General features: G+C 42.1%; 1 protein-coding gene across 1 annotated transcript in view; it reads left to right on the top strand.

Moving 5' to 3' along the window:
- Positions 1 to 17,427, top strand: part of LOC107084865 (potassium voltage-gated channel subfamily H member 5-like) — a 97,696-nt gene that overhangs the window by 2,040 nt on the left and 78,229 nt on the right. The window contains exons 2-4 of the mRNA XM_015374912.1: positions 6,922 to 7,045; positions 9,217 to 9,323; positions 12,581 to 12,709. Of these exons, the coding sequence (XP_015230398.1) occupies positions 6,922 to 7,045; positions 9,217 to 9,323; positions 12,581 to 12,709 (360 nt within the window). The remainder of the gene's footprint in view (positions 1 to 6,921; positions 7,046 to 9,216; positions 9,324 to 12,580; positions 12,710 to 17,427) is intronic.

Below are 17,427 nucleotides of genomic sequence, written 5' to 3'. Positions count from 1 at the left end.
AGCTTCATTCTGGCTCTAAGCTTCATTCTGGCTCCATCAGCAATCAGAGATACTGCAGGAAAAAAGTCACATTTTTAGCTTAATCTAATTTTATTCCCTGCAGTTTGTTTTTCCTCCGGGAAGCAGAGCAGCATCAGGACGTTGAACTCTGCCTCTTCAATGCAAAACAGGATTCTGCTTTTCTTGTGTCGTGAATTGGCGCTATATAAATAAACTGAATTGAATTTGCTTTATGAGTCACATTAATAAAATACTCACTAATAAGACAAAAAATACGAATGATAAAAGATTAAAGGATGAAATAATTATAATATATTATACTATAATCTGATGATCTTTGTTTGATTATTATAATAATTAAAGAGAAGCACAGAAAGGAAAAGATTTTGATTTTGTTTATATAGAAAATATATATATATATATATATATAAATATGTATCCTGTCTAACCTGATCCTGCAATGTATTATTTGATCTTCTCTCAGAAATGTGATAAACAGACTTTGTAGAACGAGCAGGTTGATTTATTTAGTGAAACCAAACTGAAATCACTGTCAGACCTGGAAATAACCCAAACAATGTGACATCAGGAAGCAGTTAAACGCCTCTGATCAAAACAAATAATAACCTGATCCAAGACTTCAGGATCAGATGAGTTCTATTAACACTATTGACTGGAAATTTGGATTTTTGAAGTATTTCACTGAGTTCTAGGGGTGTAAATCACACCCATCATGACGATTCGATTCAGTATTGATTTCCTGACGCAACGATTCGATCATTTTCGTTACTCAAAAACACACCATGATACGATTTGATTAATTTGTTGTTTTTTTTTTTACCTTACAGACTAGACAACGTTTCAAATTTGATATAAATCAATGAAAGCTGTAATATCGTTATGCATTTTATTTGAGAAACAACAGCAAATAACAGAAGTAGCAAAGTTGTGCTCCACCTAGGCCTGTGAAAACTCCATTCACTGAAAAATAATAATTCCTCGTGTTATAGATCCTGAAAGGCCTTGCATAAAAAATACTGCAAGCGGAAAGAAAGGGAGCGGCTAATGAACTATTATCTGGCTCAAGACCATGGTCTCGGATTTGGAGGAACTGATCCTCATCCCGGCTGCTTCACACTCGGTCACGAACCGCTCGAGTGAAAGCTGTAGATCACGCCCTGATAAAGCCAACAGAACCACATCATCTGCGAATAACAGAGATGCAATCCTAAGGCCACCAAAACAGATCCCCTCAACAACTTTGGCTGCACCTAGAAATTCAGTCCTTAAAAGTTATGAACAGAATCGGTGACAAAGGGCAAACTTGGCGGAGTCCAACCCTCCCACGCCCGAGTTTTTGCCTCAGTGACCAGCTGAGCCACCTGCGGCTTTGACTGCCGGTACATATCAGCTGCTTCTGGAGAACCACAGGTCAATAAAGCCCGATAGGACTCCTTCTTCAGCTTGACATGTCCCCTCACCGTTGGTGTCCACCAGCGTGTTCGAAAGTTGCCGCCACGATATGCACCGACAACCTTGCAGCCACAGCTCCGACTAGCCACCTCAACAATAGAGGCACGGAACATGGTCCACTCAGATTCAATGTCCCCCACCTCCCTCGGAACGTGTTCAAAGCTGTGCCTGATATGGGAGTTAAAGCTCCTTCTCATGGGGGACTCTGCAAGACTTTCCCAGCAAACCCTCACAATACGTTTGGGCCTACCAGGTCTGACCGGCGTCCTCCCCCACCATCGGAGCCAACTCACCACCAGGTAGTTGTCGATGGAGAGCTCCGCTGCTCTCTTCACCCGAGTGTCCAAGACATGCAGCCGCATGTCAGATGAAATGACAACAAAGTTGATAATTGAACTACCGTCTAGGTTGTCATGTTGCCAAGACCACATATGGACACCCTCATGCTTGAACATGGTGTTCGTTATGGACAATCCATGACTAGCACAGAAGTCCAACAACAGAACACCACTCGAGTTCAGGTCAGGTGGGCCATTCCTTCCGACCCCGCCTCCCAGGTCTCACTGTCATTGCCCACATGAGCGTTGAAGTCCCCCAGAAGAACAAGGGAGTCCCCAGGAGGGGCACTCTCCAGTACCTCCGTAAAGACACCAAAAAGGGTAATCTGAACTGCTGCTTGGTACATGTATGCAGAGGGAGGAGACCCTCTGGTTCACAGGTTTGAACCCCAAAGTACAGGCACCAAGATTAGGGGCAACAAGTATGCCCACTCCTGCTTGGCGCCTCTCAACAGGGGCAACTCCAGGGTGGAACAATGTCCAGCCCCTCTCAAGGAGACTGGTTCCTGAGCCAGAGCCATGCGTGGAGGTAAGTCCAACTATCTCTAGTTGGAACCTTTCAACCTCGCGCACTAACCAGAAAGGTGACGTTCCATGTCCCAAGAGCCAGCTTCTTCAGCAGAGGATCAGACATCAAGGGAAGGGACTGACACTTTGTTACTCTGGTTAATTTTTGATTGTATTTGAGTTCTTAGGTATTCCTTGTTTGCCCTCTGCTGCCCTCCTTCCTCAGTCTCCTTCTCCTAGCTCCCTTCTAGACTCCTCTGTACACACCTGCTCACAATCTGCCTTGTTTCTCTCTCCCATAAATGCACCTCCTGCTCAGTCACTGTTGCTGGTTTGTCATTTCTTCTTGTGAGGATTCCTGGTTCTGAGTACTCTTGCATTTTGTGGATTTTTGCTTCTGTTACCCTTTTTGTGATTAAATCTGTAAGTAACCACCTTCAGCTTCAGTCTCTACATTTCGGTCCTCTTCAAACCTCCACAGAACCTGACAAGAAGTCTGTTTCTCAATAGTGCATATTTGTTTAAAGCACACTTATTTTCATTAAGTAAAGTTATTTCCAATGGATTAAGGACCCAGAAATTTTACTTAAGAGTTGTGATTGTAAAAGATAGGCTTGATCATTATATACTCTTAAAGTACATAAAAAAAGCTACTCAAGTAAATGTAACTGAGTAAATGTAGCTACTTACTACCCACCTCTGCTCTTGTTGAGCTTAGTACTTAGTACGTAAAAGTAGCATTAATCTCAGTCTAAGATTATTATTCAACTAAGTGAAAATGACGGTAAAATACATTTACTTCTAATGTGTTTACTTAAATGACTTTCTAAACTTTACTGAAGTATAAGTAACCAATTACAGCCTGTCCTTCACTTCCTGACACATCCGCACGGTTTCTGGCTAGTAAACTTTTCTTTGTGTGAAATGTGTCTGAAAGTGTCTGAACAGCTCATAGGAATCTTCTCTCTTATGCTGAAGGCCTATTTAACTGTTCTGGTGGAAAAATTGATTTCTTGCTACACAGAGGTTTGCAAGGGGACATCTTTTCAATCTATACTCTTTAATATCTCACATTAAAATGCACATAATCAGTAACCGTACGGCATTAATATATCCCGACCTCTCATGATTTTTCCACAAATTAAAAGTTTTTTTTTAGTGCGCCTCAATATCGTTCTGGACTTTCGCAACTGGAAATGAAATATGATATTTTTGTTTGAATTGAAGTTCTGCTGCCTTTAACACTGATGCTTTCTTGGTGTAGACGGATTGTTTGGGAGGCAGGATATCTCCAGGTTCTGTGGACTCTCAGCTGACAGAAATCAGACCATGAGCCAGAGAGTCAACCTCTGTTTAATGTAAAAACATTGAGATTCATGGTCAAAGTTTACCTCTGAGTTTAACTGATAAGCTGTAGCATCTAATGAAGCATTATCTTGCATTTGTCTTGTCATTTCTAGTCAATAATTAAGTGAAGAACAAAACACTGATGCCTAGAGTTAAGAGGAACACAGAAAATATGTAGAGCAAAACCTTCTTGTAGGACTGGAGAGCAGGATGAAGATTGTGAGCTTTTTATTACCGCTGGACTTTGAGTTTTTAACCAGACTCTCGACTACCTCCACTGCAGTGATTATTGCAATCTTTAATCATCAGAAGATTGAACTGATGATGGTGATAGTGGTGATGATGTTGGTGATAATGATGGAGGCTATGATGATAATGTTGGTGGTGATGATGATGATGAGCCTGCACCCTGGGTCCCTGAGCAACCACCTTTACCCCCAGATTGAGCATCCTCCTTCACCTCTCCGCTCACATAAGAGCTGTTCCACATCCACCGCTACCCCTCCGCACGTCACCTTTCATGTACGTCTTCTCCGTCCTTCATCGTCAAAATACGCAGCTCAGCTACTTTTTGCTCGGGTCCGTTGGTTGCCGGCCAAGTCAAGATCTGCAATTGCAATCATACCGAAAAGGAAAAAGAACTGGAGAAAACCAGTTGTCAAATTAAAATATGGTAACGGCGGATCTGTAACTACAAAGTAGAGCATAATTCTTATATATTCCCAAAAACTAGACTTTGTATTCAAATGATTGGATGCAAACTATTGCTGCTTCAACATAGCAGGAAGCAGATTTCTCATCTACATCAAAATATTTATTTCGTACTCAGAGGCTTAAAACTTTAATCAAATCCAGTCAAAACTTCCAAGAGTGGATCTGACAACTTCCAATCAAACTTCTTATCTCAGGCCTGGATGAAGAGATGCTGAGTTTGGAGGCAGAGAACAAACATAGTTCATCCAAACCATGGATGATCCTACTTATCCCCATTACAAAAATCCACAACAAAAGGAAAATATTTGGGCAGAAACTGCACATATGCTGGATGCTAATGGGTATTTTTTTTAAATATGCCATAATAAATGAAGTGTTCATTTGCACGTTTTGTTCCTATGAATTTATTAATAATATAGTGCATGCTCTCCTCTACTCCGAGAGAGATGGAGCAGAGCAGGACGGGGGGAACAGCGGAAGCTGTATGCTTTACTTTGCTCAGGCGGTCTGGAGTGCAGCGGAAAGGTGACAGAGGATGTGGGATTTCAGGGTTAACCCCAAGGGCAATGACTTAAATGCAGAGAGTGAATCTAGATGCTCTAAATGAGCTGCAGAACCTGGAGATGTGCTTCAAACAGACTTTGCATGTAAACTGTCTGGTCCAAAGCCGGGCATACACTGTATAATTTTTTGCCCTTTTTCGTGTTGATTCTCCAGTTGTGCAAGAATCTTGCGATCTGGCTGACTGTCAGCCTGATGGTGCGTGGTGTAGTGTACAGGGGGTAACGAGGGGCGATCAGCCTCCAACGACCTCCTCCCCATCAGGAATCGTAAGGTCGGGGGAAAATCAAACATGTTTGAAATTCAGTTGGCCGTCGTAAGGTGGTCGTGGACAAATCGCTCAGTGGGCAAACAAGGATTCTTCTTCTTCTTCCTCTCAGAGGAAGACGCAGCAGCATGGGTGTGGGTGTGAAAAATTGACAGACCATAGTAGCCACGTTTGCTCAGCCATCTCTTTGTCCAAATACGTCGTCGCCTTTTCTTTTTGGGGCTTTCAGCACAAAATTTGACAACTGGCCAAGGCAGCGCGTTGAGCTTCATCTTCCTTTTCTACTCGTTTGGCCCAACGAGTCCGAGTAGCGCCATCTCACTGCGGAGCTGATTCCCACCTGATTTTTAGGTGTACAATGTGAGAACATATATCCTGAACTGTGAAGTTTTAAACCCTGCGATTTCATTGTACAGTGGTAGCTGCAGCTGTGTGAAACGATTGAAAAAATCGTACAGTGTATGCCCGGCTTTAGAGCATTAAGAGCAGACGGTTTGCATGCAAAGTCTGTTTGAATCGCATTCCGAGGTCCTGCAATCATTTAGAGTCTGGATGTGCTCCAGATTTTGCATGTAGACCGTCTGCTTCAGCTGCTCAAAATGTGTGAATTTGCGTGTCGTATATATGAGCAGATTTTATATTCAATTCTATTCAGTTAATTTCTATAGCTCTAATTCATTACACATGTCATCCCAAGGCACCAGATCATCTAGACAGTTTGATTCAAAGTTTTCTATCTAAGGAAAACCAGCTGATTGCATCGACTCATCGACTCTTCAGCAATCCCTCACACTAAGCATGCTTGTAGCGACAGTGGAGAGGAAAAACTCCCCTTGAACAGGAAGAAACCTCCAGCAGAACCAGGCTCAGTGTGAGCGGCCATCTGCTGAGGCCGACTGGGGTTCAAGGAGACAGAAGCAGACATAGAAAAAGAAGCATAGATACAAAAGGCAACTGTCAACCAGCTCCACATGCGGCCCCGTCCAGGAAACACACAGCCAGGCAGATGAGCTCTAAGCCAGCTCCCGTCAAATATTGTCAGACTGTGATATTAATCACAGTCATTGGACTGGAGGATTTTGGCCAGAAGAAGTTTTGCTGATCATTCAGCTTGGTAATTGGCTGCAGCAGAAGCAGAGAGGTGGTGATAAATCACAGTGACTTTGTCATAGTCTAACTTAGCCCTTTATGACTGCACCTTTAAATGATTGGCTCAGACCTCTTTACCTCTTTCCTTCTCTGATATGGATCACAGAATGGTGCACATTCATCTTCTCAGTGGAAACTTTATCTACATTCTGAGTTTGCAGTTTTTCTTCTATAACATCAATCATAGATCTCCTTCCATATAGAAGGTTAAACAGTTTGATTGTCGTTAATCCTTTGAGCTTGTTCCTGTTTAACATAGTGGGACAGTGTTTAGTTTGAAGCTCTTCCAAACCTATTGTTTATTTCTTTCCATGCGCTGGTGTGTTTGTTTAGTCGCTTTTTGTCTTTGTAGTACCTTTCATACTTTCCGTCCAATTATGTATTTGCACCATCACCGACCATAAGATAGGAGCTAAGCTTCAAAACACGGCAATAAGAGAAGGCAAATAAAAGATTTCTCTAGACCTAAGACTTTGAAGGGAACAGACTGAATTCAGTATTTGTTTGGGAAAGGTTGAATTTGTTACATTTTTTAATGGTTGTTTTTTCTGTTTCCTTTGTCAGAGACCAGCTTTCTCCTGGGAAACGCCCAGATCGTGGAGTGGCCTGTCGTCTACAGCAATGATGGATTCTGTAAGCTGTCTGGTTTCCACAGAGCTGAGGTGATGCAGAAGAGCAGCACATGCAGGTAAAAAGCCCATCGTTAAAAAAAATAAAAAAGCCCAGCGTTAGCCACGCCTTCTGCAGGCAAACTATGCTTTCACATCCAATGCTGCTTCCTGCTCTTCAGCGGGACTCAGAAAGTCCAGCAAACATTGAGCGTGAAGATTCATGCAGATTTTGTCTGTCTGAGGAAACATCAGAGCTGTGGAAGGAGGAACGGCTAAGGACCGTTTATTTACTCTATTCAGGAACATCTTTTAAAAAGACATTTGAGAAAATCTCTACTTTAGATTTGCCATCTAAAACATAAAACTCATTTAGATTGATGAGCTATAGACCAACATGTTTAAATAGTCTTGATGCTCATTATGACTACTGCATTTTGCAATTACTAGAAACATGCGGTTCTGTTTTATGGAAAGATACATAAAAAGCTGTTTTACAAAACTATGACCTTTACAAACATGTGGATAGAATCGGCTGCAGTTCACCGTCCCCCAGCAGGCCGTTACAACAGGCTCCATCCAAGCAAAGCTATGGAAGATTATTGGGAGTAACGGAGGCTGGAGACAAAGGTGTTCGTAAAGGGTTAACGGCAGCAGCGCAGCGACGCTCATCCAGGAGGTCAGGGTGAATAGCAGTCAGATCTCCAGGATGAACCTCAGACGTCAGCTTCAGAGGGATCCTCAGAGGGAACGTTCGGAGGGAGCCTTCAGAGGGATCCCCGGAGGGAGCCTCAAAGGGGGACTCAGAAGGAGCCTTCAGAGGGAGCACTCGGAGGGAGCCCCCGGAGGGAGCCTTTGGAGGGAGCCTCAAAGGGAGCCCCAGAGGGAGCCCTCAAAGGGGATTCAGAAGGAGCCTTCAGAGGGTGCACTTGCAGGGAGCCCCCAGAGGGAGCCTTAAAGGGAGCCCCAGAGGGAGCCCTCAAAGGGGGATCCAGAAGGAGCCTTCAGAGGGAGTCTTCAGAGGGTGCACTTGCAGGGAGCCCCCGGAGGGAGCCTTCGGAGGGAGCCTCAAAGGGAGCGCCAAAGGGAGCCCTCAGAGGGGGACCCAGAAGGAGCCTTCAGAGGGAGTCTTCAAAAGGAGCACTCAAAGGGAGCCCCCAGAGTGAGCCTTTGGAGGGAGCCTCAAAGGGAGCCCCAGAGGGAGCCCTCAAAGGGGGACCCAGAAAGAGCCTTCAGAGGGAGTCTTCAGAGGGAGCACTCAAAGGGAGCCCTCAAAGGGAGCCCTCAAAGGGGGACCCAGAAAGAGCCTTCAGAGGGAGTCTTCAGAGGGAGCACTCAAAGGGAGCCCTTGGAGGGAGCCTCAGTCAGCAGGGAGATGGAGAGGCTCCCAAGCTCAGAAGTTTCAGCCATTGTTGAGAACTAGAGGAATCTTGTCTGCTGTGATTTACCATCAACCAAAACATCACAGAGCATCAAATCATCACTTTTATCAGCAGTGAAAGTGATGAAGAGAAAAGTCTCTGCTAGACGACCATCTTACACCCAGATTCCATATTTTCCGTTTTGGCCCCGCTCATGTTCGTCGTGCTGAGTACTTGTACAGTCTTATTAGTCAATGCGAACTATTCCACATCCACCGCTACCCCTGCCCTCTCCATGTACATCTTCTCCTTCCTCCACCGTCAAAATATGGAGCAGTTATTTTTTTCTGTCCTCCAGGCTGGCCAGGTTAAGAGCCGCGATTGCAATCACACCAAAAAGGAAAAACAACGTTGCCTTCCTATTGTTTGTTCCTATTTTGTAATGTTTGAAGGTTTCCATTCCTGCATGTGTTTAGCTGAGGCTTGAAGCAAAAATAAAAATGCAGATTTAAGCCGAATACTGTGAAAGAGAGATGAACCAAGCTGTAGAGCTGAGTTGGTAGTTGGACCAGCCTGCAGAGCTGCTGTTAATGTTTCCATCTATGATCAGCAGCACCAGATTACCTTTAATCCTGAATGGATATTTCATATGAAGTTAAAAACGCTGCATCTATTCATCCTCTAAACGCGTTTTAACTATGAAGCATTTTCCTCTTTATTACTTTAAAAGCTTTTATTCCCTGTTTCTGCCCTGAAAGACATGAAGTGAAAAAAAATGTTTGAATAATTTACTTCGCCTTCTGCAAATATGTGCATTATTAATCCCAAAGACTGCAGGCTTAGGCTTTCTTCTGTTCTTGACCTTTTTTTTTTTCATTTTTTTTTTTCAGTTTTATGTACGGAGAGCTGACAGACAAGAAGACCATCGATAAAGTCAGGCAGACGTTTGACAACTATGAGTCCGACTGCTTTGAAATCCTGCTGTACAGGAAGAACAGTGAGTTCTTCTTCTTTTTCTCATCCTTTAAACTTTGTGTTACAGGCTTGTCTGCAGCTCGTCCTGCTTTAGATGCAGATGATGTTTAATGTTCCCAAAAATGGGGAAACACTTTGTAAGTTTACAGGAAGCAAGGAGAACATAGATTTAGAAACATTCGCCCTATTTATGTGCCTATAGATGTAAAATAGAATAGAATAGAAAAAACTTTATTGTTTACCATACACAATGATGGCAGAAATTTGCCTTTGCTTGCTCTCACACAACAATATAAAAATACATTAAAATACAATTATAAAGAGTTGTTTGCAGACACAGCAGCAGCAGCAGCAGCAGCGGATTCACTTCATCAAGGGAAGCAGAACAGGGCGAGTCACATTTACAACTTGCTCAGCTGCTTGATGGAGGACGACACTAAATAATTTCTGTCACGTTTTTCTTGGCACAAGGACGTCTGTATCTCTGCCGTGATGGAAGGAGCTCAAAGTGACGGGAAAGTGGATAGCTATTGTGATCTGTGATCTTATGACCGACCCGATGAACTGCTTCACTGTAGCGCTGAGACATGTTGATTCATTGTTGGCCTGTAATCTTACTGCCCTGTTTAACAACTCTGCCAAGTTTAGCTTTGTTTCTGGCAGTTAACCCTGTAATGCCAAATGTATCATATTTGATACATATGGTTTCTGAAATGTTTTGCGTCTGACACCTTTTGCATAATTTAATGGTAAAAACTTTGCTTAAAATCCTATTGCACACAATCAGATATGCCTGATAACAGAGGGCAGAAGACTACACAAAAAATAATCTTGACTTATCGCATAGTAATAAATTATTAATATCAAAAATTTATTTCAATTTTTTCTTTTTACATATTTTGTTAAAAAGCCAAATAAGGACTTCAAACAAAAAAAAAGTAATTTTCTGTTTTGTTTTATTCTTGGATCGGGCTTTAAAAGGTTAAATGTCCAAACCAAGTAACAAGGTTAAATCTCATTGTTGCTGATTTGGATTCCTGATTCTCAGTTTTTGTGGATTTATATTTGGGATTTTTGCTTCTGTTGCCCTTTTTTGTTATTAAACCTGCAAATAACCAGCTTCAGTCTCTGCATTGGGTCCAATCAAACCTCCACCCAACTTGACATTGGGTTTCTGTGTTGGATCAGAACATATTGGTACTCCCCTAGTAGACCGGTCACAAGGTAAACAATCTGTGCCCTATAGCATTGAACAACGACGATGTTCTCATTTTTAGGACTTTTAAAATAAAGATAAATTCATCACTTTGAAAAACATTGGCTGTTTCATAGCATCAGTAGATTACTTTAACTTAGAATAAAAAAATAGGCACATTACATTGTATAGTCATTGTGATGTCAATGAAGTCTATAAATCATGTAATATAACATAATATATAAATCCATCACAATAAAACTAATGTGTTACTGGAGCAGAATAATACAGATGAGCCAAAAGTGCAAAATTGATGATGAACTTGTAATATACATGGATTGAGGACATTGTTATGGTATTTGTTAGGTTTATTCAGTGATGATTATAAAATTAATGTGTGCTTATAAAACATTTGTGCAAGGGGAAGCTCCACTCCTGTGTCATGATTCAGTCAGGAGACCATCCTGCCTTGTCATTCTGATGGAGCATTCTGTCTTTATGAACTGATCAATTGTTCTGTCAGAACAATATTCTGTTTGTAACCATGTGTCATGTTCTGTTAATAAAATGCTCTGCGGAGGAGGTCCAGTGGGAGACAGTGTGTTTGAGTCTGGGGTTCAACTGTCTCTCCTTCCTGCAAGAATTGTATCCATAAATTGTGTATTTCAGCTCTTCTTAAGCAAAAACCTACATTTTATGAACCCGACAGTAATTATATAGAATTTTAAGGTTTTACATAAAGACTGAATTACAAGCACATGTCTGTTAATGGGGTAGTATTTTTCTATTTGCAGAATATGCATGAATGATGCCATATACTTTTATACTGTCTGTGCATTAGCCTTCAAATCTGATAGATTTACAAGAAGCTAAATTAATGAACCAATGTTTTATCTCCAGAGCTTCAGTTTCTACACTAGCAAAAGCACATAAATTGGTAAAATAACAGGAAACATCAAGATCATATTTTGCTTTTTGCTCATAGTTATAAGAATCTGGTCATTTGGAAAAACTATATATATAAGTATGTATGCACACACTGACGCTGACAGTGAAATTACCTGTGGAACGTCTTCCCACAGCAAACTGCTTGTTTTTGCTGCGCATCTCTGTAGGAGTGGGGAGTACCAATATGGCGGCCGGTGGCTTCACTTTTTCATGCAATCAGTAATGCAGTGAATAGAGATCAGTGACTGCCACCATCTGAAGGAGCCATCTTAGTCGGTTGATGCCATGAAGAAAAAAGGCCACAGATGCTGAACTTCAACTTCATGCAATTAAAGAAAGAAAACTTTAAAAAACTAATAGTTGAGTTTGATAACAACTGAGATACATCCATGAATGTAGAGAAGGGTTAGCTTGTGGGGGACATAGGTTCCAGTATGTGGGAACCTGGTTAGGGACAAGTGTGCTTGTAAGGCTGATCTCAGGCCTGTTGAAAACAGTCTCAGTTTGGGCTGAGCCAAATCTGTTTGCACATCTTAGCATTTGTGCAGCAATCTTTGTGAATTACAGCAGCCATTTATTATATTATAATTATTCATTCTAAATGTGGGCGTGTTATCACTTGGACTAAAGTTTGGGCTGAGCCAAATCTGTTTGCATGCCTCAGTATTTGCGCAGCAATCTTTGTGAATCACAGCAGCCATTTATTATATTATAATTATTCATTCTAAATGTGGGCGTGTTTTCTCTTGGACTGAAGTTTGGGCTGTCAGCTCAATAATTTCCTCTTAAGCACGAGAAAATGTGAACTCTTCACTTTTTTAATGGATTCAGACCCATCCATGATTCCTGGTTTGTGCTCCTTTGGTCTGACACCAGAGAAGGAGAAAGATCCCTCATTATGACCCCTCCACCACCATGCCTCTGGGTTGATTGGGGGTTTGAATACCATGTTTTTAGCTTGTCCTTCGGACCATGTGTTTGTCCCAACAAACAGCTTCACTACCTGAACTTTTTACTGCCCTTATGCCTAAAAACAATATGTCAACATCACTTCTGCTTTGGCTCTATTTTGAAAGTCAAACTAAATAATGATGGACTTTAAATCCTTTAATTCCTCTCCTGCTGTTTGGTTGCAGGAAGTCCGGTCTGGTTCTACATGCAGGTAGCTCCTATCAGGAATGAGAATGACAAAGTGGTGCTGTTCCTCTGCACCTTTAAAGACATAACCCTCTTCAAGCAGCCCATTGAAGATGAAACCACCAAAGGTAAGTGTTCTTATTGCTGCCTCCGTATGAACTAGCATAGGAAGCTGAAAGGATGCCTGCACGGATAGCCGGACCTCGGAGAGCTAGAACACAGAAAGTGTTCTTGAGTTTGAACGCTGGAAGCATTTAGTCAGAGATCAGGGAGCTTTACTGTAGAAATAAAGACTAGATGTTGTTCTTTGGATCCACTGTTAGCCCTCGTTCAGCGGACAGCTGGGTTTATTCTGGATGTTGTTCGGCAGACATGTCTGATGGAGGCTGAACCAAACCTCTGATGTGTGACTGTTTAATCAGCTCAGCAGCCATGAACGCCTGCAGACGATACTCATTGATATTTTGCAGTTTTCTTTGTGCCACAGCCTATCAGGGGCCGCCTTCTGTCAGTTCCACAAAGCTAACAGTGTAATGGTGTTCCTGCTGCGGTTCTCGCTCTCATTAGTCTGAGGTGTTTCTGTTTGCCGGTGTTTCCTTCTTGCATCCTCCTCCAACAGCTTTCCCCTCTAACTACGTGATGCTTTAAATCCTCATTCAACATATCTAACGTTGGCCACAGTAAAAACCTTCAGGTGAAAAGTAGCTTTGCTGCTGGTGTGATCAGTGACAGGAAGCTCTGCTTTCCACTAGATTAGTTCGGAACAACTTAAAGGTGATTACAAATCTGTAGGAATGGGATTATACAGAGCAGAATGGAAACACCTTTACTGTCCCACAGCTGGGAAATTCAGACGTGACAGGAAAAACCTGCAGGTACAACAATAGACTAACTTTCAGTTTTTTGGATTCAGGTTAAAAATGATTATTTTGTATCCTTTATCCAGGGCTTTGGGCCTGATGGTTTATTCAAAAACAGATCATCTAGTTTGATTGATTTAAAGTTTCTATCTTAGGAAAATCCGCTGATGCGTCAACTTTCCAGGTCTCCTGGATGAGCAGGTAGACAGTCGCTTGGCTTGTCTGCAGCTGTGGTTAAGTGAAGGCAGGTAAACATGAACTGACCTAAAATGAGACACAAAAGAACTTCACTGACAAAGAAAACAGAAATACATTTAAATGCAAAATACACAGCATAAAAATAAAGTTTGAAACTACAAATATAAGAACGACCTTATAAAGGTGCGTTTGGACCAAACACAGGTTTCCGGGCAGGAGAAACAATTTTCATGTGATCCCTAAAGGGCGGCTCTGGAGAGCTGCACTGCGGAGCGAGGCAAAGACGCTAGAGATGGCCATTCCAGCGAGGCAAATTCAGTGCAGGAAGAAGAACATCAAGCAAAAATGTATATTTAAAAATGTTAGTTTATATTGAGATAGCAAAGAGAGGAGTGGATGAGGCTCTGGGACCTGCAGGGAAGCAGCAGTGGAGGCCATCTTTTTATAATGAAAATGGAAGATAACCAAAATATGCTGAATTAGGAAAACACTCTTAGAGGCTTTTAACAAATAATTTTTGTCCTCAAGGGTGAGCCCCGGCCAGCCGCCTCTTCTTGCTGCCCAGCAGGCCTCTCTAATCTACCGCTGTTCGATCTGCCGTTCTGGTTCTTGGCTCAGGGGGGAGGAGACAGCCGGTTGGCCACTCTTTCTGCCAGGAGTTTTTCTCTGATTTCCCTGCTGCTCCTTTCTGAGCTCCAGCATTCCACCTAACCTTCCCTAAAGCTCAGAAAGTGAACATTTTCCAGCCACTCCTGGACTCCCCAAAGCAGGAGCATCCCTATAGGATCCACTGGACCCAGCTTGGCTCTGCCTCGTATTAAATGCAGAACCACCATTCACTCTGTAAAACCCTTATCTACGATGCTGAGGAGAAACCGATAACCAGCAGACTGAACGATGCGGTTGGAGCCTTTTGTCCACCATGAAATCTGCCTGCTGTGCTAACTGCTGTTTATGTGAATACAGCAACACCTTAGAGAACATAAACAGGAAACAGTCTGAAAAATGCCTGAAACACACGGAGAAGGGACACAGATATCTTGAGGTCATGCTGAGTTAGGCTAACCTTAAATGTTCTTTTTAACAAACCAGGGGTCGCCGTGGAGATGATATCATGTTGTAATGCTGGTCTGTGGCCTGGTTTGCAAAGGGAGCAGACTAGAATAAACTGAACCTTAAATGAACTGGAGCTCCGGATGGTCAAAAGCATTTGTACAGCCCTGACCATGACCCGCTCACCACCATGCTTGACTGCTAGAAAGGCATACTTGCATTGTACTACTCTACTGGTTAAGCCACTCCATGCTTGACACCATCTGAACCAAAATAGGTTCATCTTTGTCCAATGAGACCAAAGAACGTGGTTCCGTGAACCAACATCAACCAGTATAATTCAGCCAGACTCCTTTATGTGTGCGTCATCCATCCCCCACACATAGAAGCCAGGGGTAATGCCTATTTGCCACTCCCCCCCAGGGCCGGACTGACAGTCCTCCTCTGTTGTCTGCATAGCGAGGCACGAACATATGCCATACCCAAACAGTGTGGGTTCATTGCAGGGGTTTTCACACAAATAGGCTTCTAAAGGTTGTGTTTTAAAGCCTCAACTTTAGTTTGCTGCCCGTGTGATTCTCAGTGTGGAAGAGGTTTAATGGGTTAAATGAAGGAAGAAAATTTCCCCACTGTGGTACAACAAACGGATCTTTCCTTCTTCAGGCCAGTTTGATGCTTTAGGCTTTGGTCTGAGCACTGATGGGCGCCCCCTACAGCCAGGTTAGGGTCTCTTATCAAAGGCACTATTGAGCATGTGAACTCGGCTCCTTTGGTCAACCATGGCGAGGCGCACTCTCATTGGAACCAGTCCTATTAAACTGCTGAATGGTCTCGGCAAACGCGCTAAAGCTCAGCTCCAGCGTTTCTGCTTATCAGATTCAAATATTTAGAGCAAAAGTCATGAATTAGGACCCAACTGCTGCCTAATCAGGACCCAGCCTGATTTAAAACATTTATAAATTACCGCATGTTTTCCGACGGCAGTGTCTAACTTTACTTGCGCCGCTTCTCCTGGTAATACGGTAAAGCCTTCCAGAGCGTCCGGCTCCAGGCTACATGTGATCCAAATGAGCCAATGAGCTGCTGTCAGTCTGGGTTGCTGCTGCTGCTACTTTTAGACACAGCAGGCGAAATAAAAGTGAAATGGTGTGCTCAAAGATGACCCTGAAAATTTACAGGATGTTTGTCTGAACCTGCTGCTATGAATTAGGATTCTCCACCATGAACAGAATCACAAAATAAATATGGATCCAGAACCTTGATGTGTGCTTTAGAATGGCTTTGTCTCCATTCAAACCCAGGTTTAAAGCCTTGCAGGGCAGCCTAAAGCCCACTGCGAACATTAAGCCAGAAAAAAATAAAAAAAATAATAACAAACAGTCAGTTCAGGTGTTTTATTAAGATGTAAATCAGGAAATTATCTATATACCAAACTGAACGATTGTTAATCTCTAATTAAAAACCTATTTAGATTTTAAAATGGAAAAACATTCTATTTTTTTATATTTTTTATTTAAAAAGTCGATGCATAACATGTATAACATGTATGCATAAACAACTCATTTTATTTCAGTGTTAATTTCCGTTTAAATAAACAGCTGATGTTTTAGCATCCAGGNTTTGTCTGAACCTGCTGCTGTGAAGCAGGATTCTCCACCATGAACAGAATCACAAAATAAATATGGATCCAGAACCTTGATATGTGCTTTAGAATGGCTTTGTCTCCATTCAAACCCAGGTTTAAAGCCTTGCAGGGCAGCATAAAGCCCACTGCGAACATTAAGCCAGAAAAAAAGAAAAAAAAAAATAATAACAAACAGTCAGTTCAGGTGTTTTATTAAGATGTGAATCAGGAAATTATCTATATACCAAACTGAACGATTGTTAATCTCTAATGAAAAACCTATTTAGATTTTAAAATGGAAAAACATTCTATTTTTTATATTTTTTATTTAAAAAGTTGATGCATAACATGTATAACATGTATGCATAAACAACTCATTTTATTTCAGTGTTAATTTCCGTTTAAATAAACAGCTGATGTTTTAGCATCCAGGTTTCTGTCCTCCTCTTCCTGTAACCTCTAGCAGCGCGTGGAGGAAGAAAGCTGTGATGTTTGGCTGTGATGCATGAACCTCTGAGACTGTCAGGTTCAGTTTGGTTGGACTGTGGTTCTGTCAGGAATCTCCGGAGATGTGGGCGGATTGTTGTTCTCTGTGTCAGCATGTCTCCCTGAGGAACTGTCCTGTCATCCTCTAACTGACAGGCCGCCCCCCCTCCTACAGAAACACTGATCAGAAACCTGAGGTTGATCTCAGATCAGTGGGTTTTTGGGATAAAAGAGCAACTTCAGACAACATCAATAATTATTGATCAGTGTTACTTTTTTGAAACAAGGACCAGACAACAAAGGTCTGGTGTACACATGACCTTTAACCTTTTAAAAAAGCCATTCCTTGCTCTTTTTGGCATCAAGACATTTATTCTTATTGCCACATTGCCAGACAGGACACTGTTAAAAAAATAAAAATAAAAAAATAAATAAAAAAGCCAGTCCTACCACCAACGTAGCTTGGTTCGGCCTAGAGCAGCGGTCCCCAACCACCGGGTCCAGTACCGGTCCATCGGTCATTTGGTACCGGGCCGCACAGAAAAAAGTATATATATATATAATATATAATTTATAGATGATCAGAGTCTGAGTGATGTTTTATTTTGAAAAATATTTATCTATA

Source organism: Cyprinodon variegatus, unplaced genomic scaffold (assembly GCF_000732505.1).
Source record: "Cyprinodon variegatus isolate N-32 unplaced genomic scaffold, C_variegatus-1.0 Scaffold110, whole genome shotgun sequence".
Taxonomy (NCBI): domain Eukaryota; kingdom Metazoa; phylum Chordata; class Actinopteri; order Cyprinodontiformes; family Cyprinodontidae; genus Cyprinodon; species Cyprinodon variegatus.
Note: the sequence above shows the minus strand (reverse complement) of the source record. Positions and strands in the feature narration are given on the sequence as shown.